General features: G+C 39.0%; 1 protein-coding gene and 2 long non-coding RNA genes across 6 annotated transcripts in view; 1 reads left to right on the top strand and 2 right to left on the bottom strand.

Moving 5' to 3' along the window:
* The window catches only part of LOC126874956 (uncharacterized), a 92,977-nt gene that overhangs the window by 6,337 nt on the left and 63,242 nt on the right, over positions 1-23,398 (bottom strand). For both annotated transcript variants that reach the window (XR_007693140.1, XR_007693141.1), the window contains exons 2-3: positions 768-786; positions 75-116 (exon numbers count right to left, since the gene is read on the bottom strand). This is a non-coding gene — a long non-coding RNA (uncharacterized LOC126874956). The remainder of the gene's footprint in view (positions 1-74; positions 117-767; positions 787-23,398) is intronic.
* On the bottom strand, positions 3,859-6,940 carry LOC126874955 (uncharacterized). 2 transcript variants are annotated; one of them, XR_007693138.1, is made up of 2 exons: positions 6,792-6,940; positions 3,859-6,681 (listed from the first exon to the last, which is right to left on the bottom strand). It is a non-coding gene; the product is annotated as an uncharacterized LOC126874955 (long non-coding RNA). The 2 variants fall into 2 exon arrangements; XR_007693139.1 differs by having other exon boundaries at positions 3,859-6,688; positions 6,792-6,895.
* The window catches only part of LOC126874945 (protein patched), a 96,127-nt gene continuing 81,054 nt past the window's right edge, over positions 8,326-23,398 (top strand). For both annotated transcript variants that reach the window (XM_050637471.1, XM_050637470.1), the window contains exons 1-2: positions 8,326-8,475; positions 9,082-18,159. In XM_050637471.1, the coding sequence (XP_050493428.1) occupies positions 17,941-18,159 (219 nt within the window). In that variant the 5' untranslated portion in view covers positions 8,326-8,475; positions 9,082-17,940. The remainder of the gene's footprint in view (positions 8,476-9,081; positions 18,160-23,398) is intronic.

The raw sequence follows: 23,398 nt of genomic DNA, 5'->3' as shown, positions 1-23,398 counted from the left end.
ATACACTATACCTATACTTACTTCAATATATTTTGCTCTTACAAATTCATCCACTCGTTGCTCTATCAGTTAACCTCAACAGGAAGCTCCTTTGCTATAAATATATGACCTATTACCTTCTACTGTACTGTAACACTATAAGAATGTGGATGTGGACCAGCATATACCTATACTTATTTCAATATATTTTGCTCTTACAAATTCATCCACTCGTTGCTCTATCAGTTAACCTCAACAAGAAAGTCCTTTGCTATAAATATATGACCTATTACCTTCTACTGTACTGTAACACTATAAGAATGAGGATGTGGACCAGCATAGACTATACCTATACTTATTTCAATATATTTTTCTATTACAAATTCATCCACTCGTTGCTCTATCAGTTAACCTCAACAAGAAAGTCCTTTGCTATAAATATATGACCTATTACCTTCTACTGTACTGTAACACTATAAGAATGAGGATGTGGACCAGCATAGACTATACCTATACTTATTTCAATATATTTTGCTCTTACAAATTCATCCACTCGTTGCTCTATCAGTTAACCTCAACAGGAAAGTCCTTTGCTATAAAAATATGACCTATTACCTTCTATTGTATTGTAACACTAAAAGAGTGAGGGATCTGGATCAGCATAAACTATACCTGTACTTATACCTATACTTATTTCAATGTGTTTTCTATTACAAATTCATCCACTCGTTGCTCTATCAGTTAACCTCAACAGGAAAGTCCTTTGCTATAAATACATGACATATTACCTTCTACTGTATTGTAACACTGTAAGAATAAGGATCTGGGCCAGCATGCATTATACCTATACTTATTTCAATATATTTTGCTCTTGCAAATTCATCCACTCGTTGCTCTATCAGTTAACCTCAACACTAACAACATTTTTTAGTTGATTCGTCACCGCCGTCCCAAAATTCTGCATCGAATCACTGTGCAGCCACGCGCCTAACGTTACGCACGTTCGATCGTTGTTACAAAATAACTGGCAGGAGAAAAATATCGTGGAATGGAAGGACAAGACGAAGAAACGATTGGCAAAACTTCTCGCGGGTATCGCGTGTCGAGACCACCGTCAAACTCACCCGCAACGAGCATGCGAACCCATATACATACTCGTGCAGCTGCTGGCGTATCTTGGATGCGGCGCGACACTTATAGAGGCAAGCAATGCTAATTCAAACAAAGTTATCGTTCGGTAGATATATATTTAATTCTTTTCTCATTTACATACGAGTACGGTGGCGACTCGCCAGCCTCACAATGTGCCATTGTCGAGGACCTCTGCTTGAATGGACAAGGACCATCGAGACCGCGTTTCCAGGTGGCGATAATTCTCCTAGATGAAATTAAGCACAGCCTACGCGCCACACGAACGCAATCTGGATTCATTTCAGGCGAAATCAAAACCAGCTGGTTATCGTGATACCTGCTCGTAATTAACTTCTTGGAAGCAACGTGAAGAAGAGTATTAGGTTGTCCGAAAAGTTCCTTTCGTTCTATAAGGAAATTACGTGTGATGCATTTTCTTGTATTAATAGACATAATTAATAGACATAAACGTTTGACTGTTTAGGTTTCACGTTTCATAAAGATGTTGTAAAAGACATGTTCGTGAGAGAAAGACACCTTTGCAAACGAGTAAAGAAACACTTGTACGCGTTTGCATATAGTTTCCAAGTTATTCCAATTGATTATAGTTTCTTGTTATGACGTAGAAGTCGAATACTGTTAGGTTAGGGTTGTCCGGAAAGTTTCTTTCGTTCTACAATATGAGAAGATAATAGTTGCACATTTTTGTTCTGTATTATTTTATCGAGTCATGTACGATATATTTTGTTCTATTGCTACAATACGTTGTGCATCTATTGTTTCCTTATGAAACGGAAGAAACTCTTGGAACAACCTAATAATTTTCAATATCCAATCTTCAATATAACCTCGTTGTGTACAGGACGTTTCATTTAATATTTCGCTTACTTTCGGCGAAAGAGAAATTGCATTAGGACAATCGTCAAAATTTAATCAGAACAGTGAAAGTTCTCTTTAAGGTACCTTTTCAGCCATTTTTCAAGGCCATTAACATTTCTTAAGTGCAATCACGTACGTATTTTAATTATTTATGTTTTTTTTTAGGAATTCACAAATCACAACCGATATCTCATTCTGATCATCGGTTTTCATCACTAACCAAACAACGGACAAAAATGAGCTGAGAATTTTGTACGTAACTGTATACTTGTATTCCTAACCTACAATTCGAACAGCGACAGTTGGTTTTTGATACAATGTCAGGAGAAGGTAAACAAGCATATTGGTAGAAATTTGCTCGATATTTTTGCTGGGGCAAACGCAACTCTGAAGTAAGGACAAAAATGACCCGAAATCCGCACTGGGACTAAGATAAGCGAAATATGTATGCTGTGTATGAATTTTAACTGGAACATGCTACATCTGTAATTATGAGAAAATGGGTTGCCATGATATATTAGCTGCAGTTAAGATATTATTAGCTGCGGAACGTCTTCTTTCCAGACATTTTGGAAATCGCCGAAGAATAGTTGTCCCGCTGCGCCCATGTTTACCATTTTTCACGGCAGACAAAAGGTCTCTTTTGTCGGTGAATTGCACTTTGCTTTTTCGTTGGCACGAGCTGTTAAATGGTTCCGGATAGCTTCGGAGAAAGCTACTGAATTTGCGTCGGGTCTTGTTATACCCGACAATGGCTGCAATCATCGTGTCTGTGACGCGGATTATGGGCATAAAGTGTGTTGAGAAGGGGAGAGTGCCATTTTGTAGCTGAGAACGAGGAATTTGGGAAGAATAAGGATACAGCGTTTACATTCTTCTTCTTCTTGTCTTCTCTTAGGATCTCACTCGAAGATATTTCCAAATCAGAATTGTACAATCTTTAACGTTGATGAAAAATCTATGAAAATACAGTATACATATATTTAATATGCAAAATATACAAAAAAATATGAAAGCAGAATATCTGAATATTTAGAAGATGATACACAAATCTTTGTGTATAGAGATGCCATTTTTTAGTTCTCAAAAATATGAATTTAACCTTTATGCAAATTCATATTTTTTACAAACTAAAAAGAAAGGTATCTCCACATAGACATTTGTTTGTACATATTTTGTATGTTTTTGTATATTTTGTAACATATCATAGAAACTTTGAAAATTACAAATTACAAATTTCAAATTGTAAATTATTATCTATTTCAATGTTTTATTTAGATTGCAACGATCAATTTGCAAGCTTCTAGCATTCAGGTAAATAATTTTATTTCATCTCTCTGTTAACTCGAAGTTATTTATCAGAAAGCCCCTAACCAGATAAAATTTTCCAAAAAGCAGGTCGGGTCGTTCATCTTCCAAATTGCTCCTGTTCGTTCTTCTATTTCCCATTTAGGCAAGGTCTACGAGCACCTTGTACGAGAGAAGCTTCATCGGATGTGCGAAAAGTGAAAGGAAAATTGAACGTGGAAAGATGGTGTGTACACGGTGGAACAAAATAGCGTGAAGCCTGGATTATCTGCTACACCCTCGTTGGAGTGCCTCGTGTAGACTTGGAGATTCATCCTGATAAGAATTTCCATGCTGCGGCAAGTATCTCGTTAAAATACAAGCTCTACACCTGTACAGCAGCAGTGGACTACTACAGTGAACTACTACATCTCACTGAGGCGAGGAAAGTGCTGAAACCTCGTAATGGAACTAGTTGGACGTAAATCTACGAGCTAGAAAATTCTGAAACCTCGTAATGGAGCTACTTAAATGTAAATGTACAAGCTTGAAAGTTGGTAAATATAGGAACAAATATGAATAAAAATAGATAAATATGTTGGATATTATTATTATAGGTTATAAGTAGCTATAAATGTAATTAATTATTATTCCAAGTATTAACTATTTATTTGTTTGTGTTTTAAAAAATCGCAATTCGGTGCGGTTTGTATTCTGTGAATTTTAATCGATGTCTCCAATGCTTCTACTTTATTTCTCATTTTTCACCGATCCTTTGCAACAGCTGACGCCATTTTCTTAACCTAATTGCAACTTTGTAGATGTTCAGAATTCTGACAGAACTCAGAATTACTAATGTTGAAGTAATTACTTCAAGAAAAACTATAAATCTTTATTTATATATATTCGTGACCTTAAAAGACAGCTATCACCCAGAAAATAGAATTTAGAGAAAAAAAATATTCTAAATAAGGAGAGGTGCATATTATTGTGCCCTTGAATATAAATTATGTTTTGGGTTACAAGGATTTGGAACAAAGGAAGTAATAAGTAGATTTCTATCTATGTTCCTTGTAACCTTTAGTTAGAGCTATAAGGTTAACTTTTTTGATAATGTTCTTTTACTATAAATATATGAACGTGCTCCCTATTTTTCTATTGTATTGTAACACTAAGAGAGTAAGGATTTGCATCAGCATAAACTGATACATTCTACTTATACCTTTATTTATTTCAATATATTTTTCTATTGGAAATTCATCCACTTGTTCTTCTATCAGTCAACCTTAACAATTAATAACAGAATTAACCACCTAATTTTCTTCTTTCTTTTTCTATATCTATTGGGTTGGCAACTAAGTGATTACAGATTTTGTCATTAGGTGGTAATGGATACAAGCCTGATAAGTAACACAATAACACATTATAGGATACAAGTTAAGTTAAGTTAAGTTATAGGATAAACGTTAACAAGTGATAAGAACGACAACTAATATCAGGTGATCACCTATTGTCCAGATTGTATTGATGAGCCACATTTATGTTTAAAGTGTTTTAACACAGTGCACCGTTAGATGCAAGATTTGTTCTCATTTTCTTCTTATTGATGTTCTAATAGAAATGTTTAATTGTTCAATGGGGCACTTTTTATTTCAAGGTATCTTCTATTTATCGGTTATATTCAAAATTCCCTAACTGTCGATTTTCATGCAATTTTTACAATTGGAAGAAGTTCAAACGCTCCGGTTACCAATGACAACCGTGGCGTCATAGGAGAAACCCTGGCGGGTCATATATGACCAACGTGGCAGTTAAAGTGTTAACTTGGGCCACGGCAAACAAGCGCGACTTCGTACGCAGACTACCTTGAGGGAAACGCTGCGAATCGTCCGGTCCTGGCTGGATTTATGATTTCGATTCGGGTTAACCACGGAGATGTATCACGGCGTGGCCTTGGTCGGTCTCTGCTCTGGCCATATCGCTTTTCGTCATGGCCCGCGGTGCGTCTACGGACCACCGACGTCGTCGCAATTAGTAAGTCGGATATCCTTCCCCCTTGTTCTCTCGCTCCTATTCACCTTAACATTGTGCCCTTCTCTCAGTCGTGTTCTAGTTGTCCACGTCCTCTTTTTCTACCTGTGCCTCTTTCTTTCTCCTTATTCGTGGCATCGGTCGCTCGTTTCAGTCCCGTACACCGTATCTGTTTGTCGAGTAATTTGCCGATGAAGTCGCAGAATAAATACCTTCGATTGTAGAAAAACTTAATCAATTCGTCAGCCATCCGTTTCAGTCTCGTATACCGTACACGTTTGCCGAGAGTAATTTGCCGATGAAGTTGGAGGCTCAACACGTTGTTCCCGTTTGTCGAGTAACTCTCTGACCAAGTTCGAGCGTTCACTTTGACTACTCGGAGATAGTATCCCGCTGGGAGTAGCCATCCGCAATGTTATTTAGCAATTAGATTAGAAAAATTTACCAAATGTCCAGCTGGACAAATTGTGAAGTACAAATTAAATAATAATAATAATAATAAAAGAGAAAACTTTGAGTGCTTAAAATAGACAAACTGGAAGATAGTATCCAGCTGGGGGTAGCCATCCACAATGTTATTTAGCAATTAGGTTAGAAAAATTTACCAAATGTCCAGCTGGACAAATTGTAAAGTACAAATTAAATAATAATAATAATAACAATAAAAGAGAAAACTTTGAGTGCTTAAAATAGACAAACTGGAAGATAGTATCCCGCTGGGGGTAGCCATCCACAATGTTATTTAGCAATTAGGTTAGAAAAATTTACCAAATGTCCAGCTGGACAAATTGTAAAGTACAAATGACGAAGTCCCGAAATAAATACCTTTGATTTTAAAAAACTGAATCAATTCATCAATCTCCCGTTTCAGTCTCCACTACGCCATACCTGCTTGACCACTCATTTTCTCACGAAGTTCAAGGTTCAGTATGCTATGTGTGTTTGTAGAGCAATTTGCCGCTAAAATTCAAGGTTAATATCCCTAGCATTCAACCCTTTACTCTCCACCTATCAGTGTCTTAGTGTGCAGACACTGATAGTGTGCAAATTATTGTTCAATTTTGTTCCAATTTATAAACCTAAATATATTTTTCGAACATAATAATTTCTGTTTAAAAAATAAATAGCTTCGAGTGAAAAAACCTCGATCAATTCATCAATTCGCCATTTTAGCCACCAGTACGCCGTATCTGTTTCCTGAGTATTCTGCTGATGAAGTTCAAGGTTCAGTATGCCGTGTTCCGTCGTTGAGTAATTTGCTGATGAAGTTCAAGGTTCGATGTGCCGTATATGTTTGGTGAAGTTGAAGGTTAATATCCGTAGCGTGTAAACCTTTAAGCTCCGCTATAGCAGCGCCATGGCGATATTGATAACCTGCAAACTGGTTTCAATTCGTGGACGTTCACGTAAAATAAGTACTGTCATTAGAAAAAAAGAAACTTAATCGATTGATCGGCATTTCGATTCGATCTCGTATACCGTACAGTGTCTGATAATTTGCTGACGAAGTGTAAGGTTAATATCCGCAGCGTTTAAACCTTTGCGCTCCATTGCAGACAGCGTCTCAGCGATATTGATAACGTTCAAATTGGTTTCAATTCATAGACATTCACACGAAGCAAATGCTTCTACTTTTTAAAAACTCGATCAATTCATCAATCCCGCAGTTCAGTCCGCAGTATGCCGTATCTGCTCGACGAGTAATTCGCTGATAAAGTTCAAGGTTAATATCCGCAACGTTTAACCCGTTGTACTCGACTAGAGCAACGTCTTGGCGAGATTAATAGAGCGCAAATTGCTTTTCTTTCGATTCGTAGACATTTCTATTAAATAAGTACTGGCGATTTCAAAAATATCAATCAGTTCGTCGACGTCGATTACGCGTCTGTCGAATAATTGGCTGACGAAGTGCAAGGTTAATATCCGCAGCGTTTAACCCTTTGCACTCCACTACAGCAGTGTCTAGGCGACGTTAATAGCACGCAAATCGGTTCGCACATTGGTTTTCTCTCGGTTCATACTGTACGATCTTTACTACAATTAGTTTATTTACAATAAATGGATTAAACGGATGTTGAGGTTAGGTTAACGATGGTTGCTTAACGTGAACTAATCACAATAACGTATTACAATTAAGACAACCAGATAGTTAATTTGCAACTCTCGTCACCACGGATCCAACGCCCTCTCTCACGCGGACCACACACTCTGGACAACGCTAGCAACACACTCTGGACAACGCAATTCGCACTCCTTGACTTCTCGATTTACACTCTCTGACTTCTCAACTAACACTCTGACTTCTCAACTAACACTGACTGTTAATTTGTCTTTGTCCCTTAGCATGCTTTGTCTTTTGTCTTAGCCCCACCGCGCACGTGTTCCGCGACCGCTCATGGCCAGGGTCACGCAGGCCTTTTCCGCGAAACTGTTCGATTGAAGGACCGACGATACATCGTTGGGCCTATCGGCACTTCGGCTTTCTCACGACATTGTTTATAGTTCGCCTGATATCTCTTAGGCCTTTCGTCCACGATACTGCAATACTAACTTACGTGAAATAAGTATCTTTGATTCGGAAAATCTGAATCAGTTCATCGGTGTTTTTGTTCAGTTTTGTATGTCGTACACGTCTTGTAAATAATTTGCTGAACATGTTCAAGGTTAATACGCGCAGCGTTTCATCCTTTGTATTTCATTATAGTAGTGTGTGGACGATAATGTGCAAATTATTATTTGCTTCATTTTCGACTCATAGTTATTTATGCCTTTTTCCAAAATAAATATGATGCTTTCGGCTTCGAAAAAGTTGTGACGTTTCGTTTCGAAATTACTGTACGTGGTATAAGATTATGTTTGTTTACACGAGGGCAGTGAAATTAGTGCAGTGGCGTATTAAGGAAGTAAATGTTATATCGTGTGCGTAAAACCGCGGTGTGATAGCGATTGCGGAAGCGGAAATTGTGTATAGTAATAACGTCCAATTTTCATAGAATAATTTTCAGTCGTAAAAAGAAACAAAGAACACGCTACATCACTTCGTTTTATATTCTGCGTGTCATCGTCATTACGGAACTATCTAACTTTTTTTTTTTTGTAAATAATTCTTCCGTAAAAGCCTTTCACGACGCGGAAGATAATTAAATACTTCGTTTTTCTTGGTACAACGTACGTATTATATATAGAAACATAAATTACTATTGCTATTTATTACTTTCTCTTACATTTTAATTATTTCAAAGTGGTTAAATATATATTGCGAAAGTGCAGGATATTTAATCTTACTATGTACTTGTAAAATGATTTACCACTGACACTGTGTACGCTATAAAGACGTAAAAAGGTATTCTAATTACTATACTGTCTTATCTTGTTTAATTTATATAATACACAATAATAATATACCATGGAGGAAAGTTACTCAACCATTAAATTAGTTTTCAAAGTGTAACGGATGAAGGTTATAGAACTAAACCTGCTAACATCTCTTCAGTTGTTAATGCGACCATTATATTAACATTAAAGAAAATTAATAAATGTTTCGACCGAAGATAAACTACGATTCATTAGCTCTAGTTATTATTTTCTAGTTATTGGGTTGGCAACTGTGTCATGTGTGTTATACAAAAAATTTACAAAACCCCATTAGCTAGTTTTACCGCTATACTGCTGATAGATTATATGACAATAAAATATTAATGTTAATAAAAATACCAACGAAGTTTCAACGAGTTCCATATAACATTACATACGTATGTGTTACAAATTTTACAGAATAATCGTTCGAATACTTTCCTTGTAAATTAGCTGACGCATCTCCGTCGATAAAATTCGACATTGGAAGCCACCGAGAAGCTCGCACGAACAAGGCCGTAGAGAAAAAACACGGTTAACTGCTGCATGAACCTGTGAGATACGTTCAGCTCCAATTCTCACCGCCAGCGTAACCATTTAATTAACGCGTGACTCTGGCTCCGTGTAATCAGCCGATAATTACCAATCGTTGACCGATCACGGTACCGACCGAACCCGCCACGTCGATCGTATCTCTAACACAGGCGCGTATCGAGAGGGGAAACGAGGAAGAGGCAAGAAGAATCCGCCGAGTCAACCAAGATAATGACAATTGTTCGTCCAGAACGGAATTTGTAGAAGAATTGTCGGCTGGCCAATACCGGAAGTCCACGTCCCCATGGCGTTTCGGCGCCACACGGCCAGACAACAACGGCGGGCGTATCGTCGTAGATAATCCATCGACGAGAAGCACCGGTAGCTGTTCGTAGATACAGATAGCCACAGGTTACGATCTTGTTCGTCCGTCTCTCTTGGTCTCAGCCAGCTGGTCTACACCCGTGATGAAGAGTAACGATTCGCCTCGTTACAATGGTAAAGGACGATCCTCTGTTGGAAGAGCCGCGCCTCCGATCCTTGGCATTAGTCATCTCTGCATTCGGCTTAACGATGATGTTGGACAATACCGGCAGACGGAAAACCGCAATTCTACAAAGTTCCTTTGAGGAGTAGAGGATATTGTAGGAATTGAAATAAGACTAGTTAGAAGGTTTTTGTGATGGTTGTTCGAATGTGTTGCTTTGTTCATGGCACCTAGTTTTACGATGTTTCGTCGGAGGAAATTTGTTAAAGATATTCTAGAAATTGATATACGTTAGTCTATATAGTTATGATGTTTGAAGTATATTTCTTAAATTGTATTGTTGTACCTATAGTATGTTTTACGGTAGTATTAATACACATGTATTAGCAGTTTTATAGTATGTTTATAGTTTCACAATGTTTCATTGGACAAACACCTTTATATGTGAAAGATATTCTAGAAATTGAAATATGGCTAGTTATAATGTTTTTGTAATCGTTCTTTGAATTATCGAAGTGTTCCTTTATGTACAGCATGTAGTTTTACAATATTTCGTTGGACAAATACTATATAAGATATTGTAGAAATTAGTATACGACTAGTTATAATGTTTTTCTAATTATTCTTCGAACGCGTTCCTTTATCTATAGTATGTACTTTTATAATATTTCATTGGACAAATACTATAGAAGATACTGCAGAAATTGATATACCACGTATATCTAGTTATTCTCTTTGAATTATTCTTGAATAATTATAATTCGGTAAGTGATTGCTTCAGACGGAAATTCATTAATAGTATTCATCAATCGTATCAAAACGATTTAGAGATGCCTTCGTTCAACAAGAAATTAACGTATATTTCTGCTTTCCTCTTCGTACACGTTTTAGTAACAGAGAAAATGAAATTGACGATACAACGTAACATATCATTTTGATTATCTAACTTCGAAACAGTTATCTGACGATAATATAGAAAAATCGGTCGATAAGTAGTTGGAAATTTGTACCTAGACTCGACGAACGATCGAAATCAACAAAATCATTTTTAATCCTACTAAATTTAATTTGTCTAGTTACATTAACCATATGTATCTATCTTGTTTCTTTTTATGGATAATTTGCAACCTGTAGAGCGTTAGTAATCGTACAACTTTAATCGTTCGCGTTTGTGTAGAAACGGCCGTAATAAAGAGTTGAAAAGGCGAGAAGGAGAAGAGAATGTGCAATTCGATTACACGAAAACTGGTGATACTAATGATATGAGTTACTTTTACGCTCCCATAAAGTCCTGGACAATTTTATTCCAGACAGTTATCGATACTTTCTCAAGACGATGTACCGTTACGAATTATATTCCCTATTCGCGATATAAATATATATATATATATCTACACGAATTACGTCGCAAGTAAGCTACCAGCGGTAAATGAATATCTTAATGCGATAACTGCAAATTGGCGGCGGTAAAAAAGAGGAGATTAAAGCCTCGTTTGGCCGGTAGAAGAGAAGAAAATGAATATATATTTGAAATGTAAGAATATCTCAGCTACGTTCGTCAATTATTGGTTGATTCGATTAACATGCATACCGCGTATTTTATGCAAACGCGCTAAAAGCGAATGAAATGATATTCATGTTAACGAATGATATATTAAATGATCGTATATTCAGTTTCCGTTTGATAGGTTGACGTACTTAAAATGGCAGAGAAAAATACCCATTATACAGGGTGTCTGCAAAATCATGATGCGAGCGGTCGGTTTCTCGACAAAAATTAATCGAAGAAAAAGAAGATTTTTTTCGTTTAGGACTCCGTTTCTGAGAGAACTGAGTTTGAAAATCCATCAAAAACTCGTGTATTAACTACTAACTTTCTTAACCACTTCTTTCTATTTTGTTTCTGTTCATGTCTGTATTATTAAATATGAACAGTATCGTGATTTGCTATAGCTCTTGCACGACATTATTACTTTACTTTATTCTCTGTTTAATTTGAATGGTTTCATAAATAAGGCAAATAATAAGGCCAGTACCTTTCTTAAGAATCGCTTCATTAACGAAGAAGCAAATTGTCCATATTTAATAACGTTTAATAATGCCTTGTTTAAGACACGAACAGAAACACAAGTTCATAATTGGAAATGTGCAGTTAATGCACAAGTTAAAACGAAGCCTCAAACAAAAACACGTTATTCTTTCTTTCTCCACATATCCTTTCATTTACATTCACCAGCCGACCGCTCGTACCACGATTTCCGATTTCCTCTATATCAAATGTATATCAGTTACAATAAAGACATTAATAACGTCAACACAGTCGAACGTGCTGCCCGTGTCTCGACAACTTCCTAACTTCTTCTTGAAAACTCTACCGAATCCCCAAAGCTGCGACCAAGCTAACTAACCACAATGTCTATCTCACAGTCATCGATCACGTCGGATTAAGATGTTGCACAGTCGCGTCTGCATATTCCGGCGAATAATATTCGTAGCTCGTTACTGCTTTACTCATTACCGGTAAAGAGATCACGCGTCGAGCGATCTCCTGTCGCGAGCACGGTAGTAGTCGACCTCAAATTCAGCAAGTTATTGCAACCCGACAGTAACACGGCAGAAGGCGCATAGTATCGGCGATAGCCAGCTGCGGTATCGACGGGAGACCTTATTTTCGATGGTATCTGCGAAATAGAAACAAACGAATGGACGGACGGATGGACGGACGTGTATGCCGCATTCCGTGTTTATTATTTTGCCGGTGGGTGGTCTGGAGAAGTCGAGAGCCGTCTTGGTGGCCGATAGCATCTCTCGTGTCTCTCATGTGCACGCACCGTTGAGCGCGGCCAACGCAGTGAACGAACGTGGCGCACCGAGTCGTCTTGCGTAAGGGAAGTAGTCGACTTCTCTTCTTCCCCCACGCCCATTCTCCATTCTCTCATCCCGAGAGTTTCTCCTTCTTCCATGTTTCGCCGGCTGGTTCGGCCTTCTCTTCTCTCTTTTTCCGTCTGGTTACGTCGCTCCTTACTTCATCGGCATCTATCCTTCTCCATGTTACTCTTCGTTCATTTCTTTTCCTTTTTCCTCGCCGTGCGTCGCTGGCGTACGTATTTTTTCGTCTTATTGTCGCTTATTGTTGCCCGATGTGTCCCCCTTCTTTATTTCCCTCGTGTATGACATCGGCGCCTCCTTTTGTCCTTGTCGACGTTTCGACGTTTTCTGCTTTTAAATCGATGGGTTTTTAGTGGCGTTCTTCATGTTAGGAGGCACAGGCGAAAGACCGGATCGTGCGTCGTTTTGCCGGCTTTCTTCTTGCCTACGTTGGTCTTCATCTTTTTCTTAATTAAATATGTGCGTGCGTGCTTGGTTTTTACGTTGTCGCGATTTTTAAGCTCGCTAATGAAGAGCACGTAAGATAGATAAGAGGTGAGGAGAAAATAAAGTGGCGATGGAAGGACTCTTTTAATGGAGAAATATCCGGAATATCCATGGAATCATGAAACGAGTATTTCAGTCATGAAGATAATCCGCATGGCGATTATACGCTACTCTGCTAATTAGTTGTTATGGCGTCAATCTTCAACATGTTTTAATAGATACTTATGAACCGAGAAACGATGATTGTTCGTGTAAAAACTGGACGCCGATCATGGAATATCAATATTCGACGTATGCAAACGCGAAACGAAAAATCTATCTGCCCAGAGATTTTTGCAGGCCACTGCATATTTAAAAGACAGACAAGAACAGTAAAAGTCCTTTAAAAGAATTAACGATGATATTAAACAGCAAGAGAAAAATACTTGTCATTATTACAGTAAAGAGCCATAAGAACAGCTATAAAATACAGTCTTCTGGCATTCATAAAATTCCATCATGGCAATCCAACACATCTAATTAAAGTCAATTTCGACCGAGAAAAATTCTTACTTTTTACGCTACTGTTCCAGAACAGTAACGTTTCATCGTAGATGAAAGCACACAGTAGGAAGCCTGTAGAGATGCAACCCGAACTGCAGCAGTGCACATTGCGGAAAATAGATCTACAGGGGACTGCGGTGCGCCAGTCGTGCGCTCTGTTTCATCCTGGTTGCGCGACTATCTCGCTCTCGCACTCATTAAGTCGATGCAGCGTCGGCAAAGATCAAAGCTCGTCTTCTACGGAGGACCGCTTAATACTGGGTGGCGAGTTAAGAGTGTCGTAAAAATTATTAACGGTCCCTCCGCACGCTGTGCCTTATCGCCAGATCGGCAACTGCAGTAGGATGTATGTATTCGTCGAAACCGCCACCATAATATGCAATGACATTTCCACTCCTTTTTCGTTCTGCTTCGTGCCCTTAATTCGTATCCGAGACTTCGTACTCGCGAAATTTATTCCCTCGTCGATCAACTAATTTCTCTTTCATTGAAGATTTATGAATGTATCGGAGGTTCGTCGTGTGGAACTTTCGAAACAGTGAGAAACAACCAAGCAATAACCGATCTTTGGTTAAACGTCTATAAATTAAAACGAAAGAAAAGCAACTAGAGGCAGGATTTAATTAATGTCCTACGATATATTAATTTACGATTATCGATGCTCGGAAAGAAGTTAATGGTGGACCGTTTAAAAGCTTGTGAAGGTTTCCGTACAAAAGCCTGATAAACACAGCGGTAATTTCGCAACGCGAGAAGAACAGGTCGACCACCCGTTTTATTTCTACGTGGCGCTGCGTCGCTTGTATCGCGCGCGGATATTATGTTACTGTTACGCAAACAACGAACGTCGGTGCTCCTTTGCACCGCTTTCGGGCTAACACGAACCGATACTTGCCATTTGATTTTTCGTTTCAATATTATCCGAAATTAATATTTCCTAATCGATAAGCGCCAACTCTCTCGCCGTTGACATTAATGGGAAGTCTTTATAGCGTTGTTGTATCAATCTCCTGTTCGAAGCTTCGAGACAGTCAACGAAAACTGCCACAAGGTCCCTGGAATCGGAGAAGAAAATAAAAAAGCAACGACCGTCCGTATCAGAATCGAAAATTGTCTCGTATTTGGTGGAACAGGGTGTCGGGCTCGGCATCGCGGTGGGTGGTCTCGTATTTATACATTACCTTTTTCGATCTGCCAGTTTGTTTCGCTCTCTCCTTCTCCCTCTTATTTAATTTTCTCCGTTTGCTGCCTCTCTTTCGCTCTCGCCGCTCTCCTTTTCTGTCCTTCTTTTCACACTGGCTCCTCACTACACACGAGCCCCGTACACGTGTGTAGGAATGTCGAGCGCGTGTGAGACTGTCCAATGAACGTTGAGGCGTGCAACACGCGCGTGCAAGCAACAGGCGTGCACGCACACACGCAAAGCCAGGCACGGGAGTGGTGTACGACGCCTAATGAAGTCGCATCGTTATGCAGATATTATGAAGACAGGTTAATAAGTTAATCGTCCGGTGTAACGTTCTTCCCCGTGGCTTAATGAACGCATTCAAAACAGTTGCCCTCTTCTCTTCTTTACCTGGCATATTCGCCTTATTGTTAGTTTTCTACGTGACTTATCGTCCTTGAAAATGTATCGGAGAGTTTGGCACACAAGCGTTTGATTATAGTACATAGACAGTATACATATGCACAAGTACAGAAGTATTGAAGATATAAAAAAAAAGTTCGAAGAAGTTGGTCATAATTTATAAATCAATACGCGACAAAATGTAATGGACGAAATTATTAAAATCGTACGTATCGTTCGCAAAAAACGTTTGATTCGATTACACATGCAGCAGATAACAATAATAATAAGGGAGGACGCAGTCGAACCCTATAGTTGCGGCCGCCAATCAAATCATAACCAGTGGCAGGGGAGACGCGTATAATCAATTATGCAGATTCGCTTCAGTGGCGGTGGTGAAGAGACGGTGGCCGGTGAAGCAGTAAACTGCTGTATTTCCGGTCCCGATTAATATTGCCGAGAGCAGCAACGATTCCGATCTCCAGAGGCCCGTAAGGGAGTCGTGTTTACGTTCGAGTACATCGGTGGCCCTCTTCCGCTCGTCTTCAACTCTCCACCGCACGTCGGCCGCGTACACTGCGCTTCATGAATCGCTCGGGCCTTCTCTACTAACACAGAATGCGACAAGCGTATACAAAAGTCCTCAAGACCGTGTGGAGGCAATGACAAGGAAAGAGTAATCGAGAGAGGAGTCGGAGAAGAAAGAAGGAGATGCTGCGGCGATCTGTAAGCGGCGTTGTGTGTCTCGTGCGTGTCACGTAGTCACTGCCATGTGTGGGTAATGTTTTTGCTCGAGGGGAAATGGTACCGCGTGTGTGGTCCTGCGTCGAGCCCCCTGCACCCCTTCTGATGGCACATCGCCGTATCCTAGCAACGTAGAACGCCACGCCGATTCAGCCAATCGCGAACGAGTTCCGATCACTTCGGCCAAACTCGGCTCATTTCGGCTCCGACGTCATCGTTACCTGCAGTGACGTATCGCTCTGCCGCGAAAATTGGGATATACGATAAGTCTCTCACGATGAATCGTAATTTGTTTAAAGTTTTTCGCATTATTCATTCATGATAGTGTAAACGAAACGTATATGATGTAAAAGGTATTGATACGTACTTTGATTAGAAAACAAAATTGGTATAGGATTTTGTGTCAGGATATACGGCGAGGAGATAATTTTCAAATGTTATACTTAACAGAAATACGAGCAACTTGTGTGATTAATTTAGATTAGTTAGAAGTTGTTTCGAGGTTTATAAATAATAATATAGGTAAGCGTGTATATAAAACGTTATATCGCTATTGTCATGTCGATTACGGATGGAAATTGTCTTCGTAATTTGTATTATCCGGCACTGTACCTTTTAAAATCGTTATTACAAAAAAATGCAGAATCATAAATTTGGTGGACGAGACCCAAAATTCATTGAAGCGTGCTCGTCGAATTACGGTCCTGAATGTTTGTGCAGCTCCGATCTCGGCGAGTGGCGCTGTTGGAGGGGGGCCGTCAACTATGGCCGGCGCTGAAGGCAGGCCACGAAAGAAATGTGGCACCGCATTTCGCTTAGTACGGACTTAGACTGCTCTAAGTGGCGGTCGTGTACGCCGGTGTCCGACCACGACGACGTCGACGTCGTCGTTTTAGAACGCGTGACAGAGAGATAGCTAGACTTTAACGAGAGTTTCCAGCTGCCGTTGCTGAACTGTGGAACACTCTCGTACTCTCACGTCGCCTACGCCTCCTTGCGTAAACCGGATGCTCGTCACTGCCGCGTTTATACGAATTCGGTAGCCGTGGCGAATTTCCTCGAGCGTAGTGTGCATATTCGAACGAGATCTAACTGTGTCAAGTGACAACGATTGTGACAGTGACACCGAAGTGCGCGTGACTGCGTGCCATGCCAGTATTGTGCCGATAGAAAAGACACGGTGAATCGAATTGATCGTTAAACGTCGAGGCGTACGCGTTTATTTTGCTTCTATGACACAGTAAGAGGCACGTGTGGTGCTAGAGCGTGACTGTTTCCCGCGAAAACGTTGTAGTACGATCGGGCAACATTCTTGCCCCGGTTGTCGCGTGATATTTCAAAACAAGCAAACTCGCGTGTGCGCCCTCGTGCTTGTCGGCGGTACTGTGAATCCCGCGAGAGGGAGATACAGAAGAGAGAGGGAGTACGAGGATCCCGCATGCAAGTAGAAAAAGCGAAACACAGGGATAGAGAAAGAGACAGAACGACGAGACGAATTGGTGAAGAGAGAGCAGTCACGTATTTACTCTTCTACGGTGGTACGAAGCTAACCTAAAAACCGATACTCGGTCCGTTTTGTGCGTATACCATCGATGGGCATGATACATCTGCGCATGCGCAGAAGAAATTGTGTGTACCTCGTGCGCGAATTTCGATTATCGTGCCCGTCGCATGTGTACGGTGTCGACGAATTGCGCGGTAAACAAGAAACACCGACTGAACGTGTGCTGTGACAAGTGTTTCTGGAAAGGTTCGTGCGAGAATTACGTGCAACCGCGGTTTCTAACGAGTGTGCAGAGTGGAATCGTTCCCTTTTCTTCCTTTCTCCATTTCTCTTTCGTGTTCGTGTCTTGTTCGTGTTTCATAAAACGTCCCGTGTCGCGTTCGGTAACGTTACAATATACGTGTAAGTCGAGAGAGGAGGAGAGCCGACGAAAAATCTGCCGGAAAGAAAAACGTCACATTGGAGGGGATTAAGATTAAAAATAATCATACTGTGGATTGTGCCGGGGCGAATGTATGACGGATCATGGTTTCTGCGTCCGGCCCTACAGGGATCCTAGCGGGACGCCCTTCTGGTTCTCAGTGCCTTCAAGGTTCGCAATCGTCGCAGAATGGATGTGCTACGAAAAATCACAGCGAGAAGAATGCCAAGACCGTGGAGAACGCGAAACAACGACACGAGTCGGATCTTTATATCAGGCCAAGCTGGACCGACGCGGCGATAGCGTTAGATCAGCTCGAGAAGGTAAGTTATCTTTTTGCCAACAACTTTTCTCTAGTTACTATTGCGTGATGATAATTTTCATATTCAAGGCGATATCGCGAGATAGAAGCAACTGTCACGTATAATAAAAATTAGAAGAAAAATACAGTAACGTTATAGGACATTATTAGCGATTGGAAAAACAAGATATTTCTCTACTCGAGGTAGTTCTCTGCTCAAAGTAATTTTCGTCCGTTCTACCTACGTTTTTTCGTTTGTTTTCTTACTCCCTGAAATGCTTCTCAAGCGCTCTATTATGTATTCCCTCCCTATAACCTCCACGCCGTTAAAATAGAAACGTAAAATCTCGCCGGCTATAGCGACCTTTCGTTGTTTTTGTAGTGGAAAACTGTTTCTTATGGCCGACAATACGCTATGAAAAAAATTCTTGCGTTTCAGAGTAAACCATGTACCGCAGAGAAACCATACTGTGTTATACTACGTACCATGCTATTAATCAAATACTAATCGTTATCAGGACATCTCTCATTGCCAATGATATAACGATATTATCAGTAATCATTGCCAGTAACCTCGAGAGAAACGATAGATTTCTCTTTAGAGAAAAGATAGATGCGTGTAGGTTATCGTATAATCTGCGGACCGGCGTAAAAAGAAGAGAATAAGCGGAGAGAGTAGTAAGTCTCGCGCACAGGCCCGACGGTTCTTAGGTCGACGTTCGAGTAGCGAGTGCTTTTCCTATCGTGAGCTATCTGATCGATGAGATACACGTTCTCTGCGGGTTATGCGGGCATCGGTGTCTCCGCGGAGGCTGCTTACGCTAACTAGACGCAGATAATACGCCACTCGTTTCGACCACCTCTAAGACGCGATAACAGCGAGATTTCTATCAGCTATTCCACGATACCTGTGATTAACGATACGCAGCTCGCGTGTTCTATACATCGAGAGTTCCTCTCGGATTATATCGCTAATCGATTCTTCGTGTTCTATCCTAATGACGATCTTTAATTCGAGAATGAAAAGAAGCGTAATCGCGTTAAGAGTAATTGGACAAAGAAATGAAAGAATTTTTTTGGATTTTACTTTTGCATACTTGCGAAGGAATTTGAGGAATTTAAATAGGACAATCCTATGGTATCGTTTGTCGTTTCCTAACCTTCGAGTATAAAGTGCAATATTTGTCGTTGTTTATCTACATTAACGTAAAGATACTTCGACTTACAGATAGAGAAGAAAAGATTTCATTATAGTTTATTGTCTTTACATTTATACAATTATACTTTAGCATTTATACAAACTTACGAACTCTCGTTAAACGTTTCGCACGTAAATCGACCAGATCGCCTGGGAAACGTATTAAGATTGTTGCCAACATAGAAAGTTACTAAAGTAGGACAATGTCACTAGAACGTATATTATCGCGTGTTGTCGCGTCTATCGTTTCGATTCGCTTCTCTAGGGCTACTTGGCCGTCCGCTTATCTGAAGAGTAGCCAGTGCGAACGCGTTGTTCGTTTCCGCATAAAGATATGAGACGCGTGGAAGGGAGCGAAGCGATGTAGCGACCGATGTTATCGTCCGAGCAAAGAGTTTATTTTATCCGGAAGAGTTTATCTAGAACAATGGTCCATGGCCACACGATGTTTCGTTGCACGTACCATAGGAGCCTACCCTTTCCACGAACGGCTGCTCTCTAAATTCTCCGCCAGCTAGCTGTAAACTTTCACACACGCGGGTGGTCTGCAGACGTGTTTTCCAAGGTGAGACCTTAGCGGCAGATGACGAAAGAAAGACATAAGAAAGGTTGTGAAGTGTAGATCGACGAAGGATCGACTTCCTGTCGAAAGAATACGCATCCCCCTTGTTTTCCAACGACACGAACCTCTGGGTTCCCTTAAAGAGGAAAAGAAAAAAAAGAAAGAAATCCCTCCTCAGACGATCTCCGGAGTGGTCTTGCGACACCGAGATCGCTCCTCGAGATCTTTCCATCTCGAACGTTAGACAGAATGTGCGCGGCACGTGAACCAGGCCCTATCACCTTTCGAAACATAGAACTGTAGAGCGGCGTTTCGACGACAGGCCCTTCCTACGGGTTTTCTAAGAAGCCTAAAACACACCCCCTGGTAGTAGCTGGTCGAACTTCGAACACTTTCTGTCACTCGTTCCACGTTTCAGCTCGCTGTTTCCTTGTCTAGCCTTCTCGTAATCTCCGCTTTCATCTGACTTTCCGATGGAACGAATGCAACGACTGAGAAATACCGTTGGGACGCTACTGGTAAATATATTAACGAAGGTAGCTGCTTGGACAGAGTAATTCATTTAGATGAGAAAGATAGCGTATGTCAGGGAAACGACACAGGTTCGTGTACAAGGTAGCCACCTTAAGGGAATAATTTAAATCAATGTCATTTTACCGCAGAACATGTGTGGAAGGTTCTTCAAACGAGTTTCTTTCTCGATAGCACAACGATTAGACTAATTTTAATGAAACATCGAAGGGGATCATTTCTTTCGAGGAATTATAAGATTCCATTTATGATAAAGGGAAATTAATCGGATAACTGGTGACGAGGTTAAAAGCGAGGTTATTCTCGTTGTTTCTCTAACGAATATATTGGCGTGGCAATTAAGTGATCGCGGCTTTCGCCATTACCACCTAATGGCCGCCAAAGCCGCAACCACTTAGTTGCCAAGCCAATATATATTGTTTTTACTCTTTCGCTCTTGGTATATTGATTTTTCGCTTTTGTTTCATGAAGCTTAGACGAAGTATTCGTGTTGGAATTCTAGGAAGAACGCAGTGCACAAATAGAATTACGAATGCACATGATAAAGGTAACGTTTACGTATTTGGCAATTCGTTCGAGGAATATTCCAGTTGTATTTACGTAAGCGTATTTATTCCGCGTAGTATGGCGTGCAATAACGAAAACTGAACTTTGCAAATGAAACACAGTGTCGTTGTAATCTGAAGCGAAATAAGCATTTGGAAGATAAGATTATCGTTGCCTATATCAAATGCCTGTACAAATACATTTAATATTGTAACACTGTCTGCTTTGTAAACTGTCTTCTTTTGTTACGGTTTTATTCTCGTATCACTGTTGCACTATTTTTTCTTTTTTTTTTTTTTTTGACTAAGAAATCTTTTTATATTTAAGCGCAAGTATAGTTGAAATTTTCATTTAGCAAAAATAAAAAACCGAAATTTAATTTACTCTTCTGAATAGATAAATACAATTGCGGTAGTTGATAGACCAAAGTAACATACTTATTTCTTGATAGTCTCATTCTCTAATAATTATCAGAATTATTATCTAGCCAAGGATAATGCCGAGACGTTGTCTGTCGAAAGATTTCTTACTTTCTCGAAGCATGTATAATCAAGTATTATCATTCGCGATAATAATTTTCGATACAACGTAATCTGGAAACAAATTATGTATCTCTGAACAACTCGTTTCTTTATGTAAATGCAGAGGAACGAAGAGCGTACATAAATCGCTGGCACTCATTTCATTGAAGAAACGAGTTCTATCGAATCGCCATATAGACGGTGAGATTATCTGGAACTATCGTAAAGTAAGAAACACCTCTTCTATTTTCACGTTTCTTCCGAGGATTCCAATTAACAATTTCTTCTGCTTTCCGTTGGGAACTAGTTTCTTCAACAGCTCCCACATATTCACGATAACTTAATGAACTTAAAAAGAAAAGAAAAAAAAAAAAAAGACATTTCACCATGGTGTTTTTCTCTATCGTTCGTCATTTCTCCCTTATACTTCTGCTTTTCGATGGATCTATCAAAAGCTGTTATTCTCTTCTACTTTACTATTCCATTGGTGGAATAAAATTAAGGAAACGTATGCTGTTTCGTTAAAGAAATTTGGCTCCAAAGATTGTAGAATTTTTATGAGTTACACGTTTGCCATTTTTTATGATTTCTGTCTAAGATATTGTAGTGAATGACGGTTTAATATCTTTTCTATATATGTATAGAATTATTATATAACTGAGTTATATATAATTTTATATATGTGTAGTATCGTGGACGAGAAGGGTGTTGGGCGAATTATAAACATAAATATAGATATAAGCATAGACACAAAGATAGATACAAACATAAACATAGACACAAACATAAACATAGACCCAAACATAAACATAGACCCAAACATAAACATTGACGTAAACATAAACATAAACATTAGACATAAACATAAACATAGACCCAAACATAAATATAAACATTAGACATAAACATAAACATAGACCCAGACATAAACATAAACATTAGACATAAACATAAACATAGACCCAAACATAAACATAAACATTAAACATAAACATAAACATTAGACATAAACATAAACATAAACATTAGATATAAACATAAACATAAACATTAGACATAAACATAAACATAGACCCAAACATAAATATAAACATTAGACATAAACATAAACATAGACCCAAACATAAACATAAACATTAGACATAAACATAAACATAGACCCAAACATAAACATAAACATTAGATATAAACATAAACATAAACATTAGACATAAACATAAACATAGACCCAAACATAAACATAAACATTAGACATAAACATAAACATTAGACATAAACATAAACATAGACCCAAACATAAATATAAACATTAGACATAAACATAGACATAGACCCAAACATAAACATAAACATTAGATATAAACATAAACATAAACATTAGACATAAACATAAACATAGACCCAAACAAACATTAGACATAAACATAAACATTAGACATAAACATAAACATAGACCCAAACATAAATATAAACATTAGACATAAACATAAACATAGACCCAAACATAAACATAAACATTAGACATAAACATAAACATAGACCCAAACATAAACATAAACATTAAACATAAACATAAACATTAGACATAAACATAAACATAGACCCAAACATAAACATTAGACATAAACATAAACATTAGACATAAACATAAACATAGAGCCAAACATAAACATAAACATTAGACATAAACATAAACATAGACCCAAACATAAACATAAACATTAGACATAAACATAAACATAGACCCAAACATAAACATAAACATTAGACATAAACATAAACATAGACCCAAACATAAATATAAACATTAGACATAAACATAAACATAGACCCAAACATAAACATAAACATTAGACATAAACATAAACATAGACCCAAACATAAACATAAACATTAGATATAA

The sequence above is a fragment of the Bombus huntii genome, chromosome 17 (genome assembly GCF_024542735.1).
Source record: "Bombus huntii isolate Logan2020A chromosome 17, iyBomHunt1.1, whole genome shotgun sequence".
NCBI classification, from domain to species: Eukaryota; Metazoa; Arthropoda; class Insecta; order Hymenoptera; family Apidae; genus Bombus; species Bombus huntii.
Note: the sequence above shows the minus strand (reverse complement) of the source record. Positions and strands in the feature narration are given on the sequence as shown.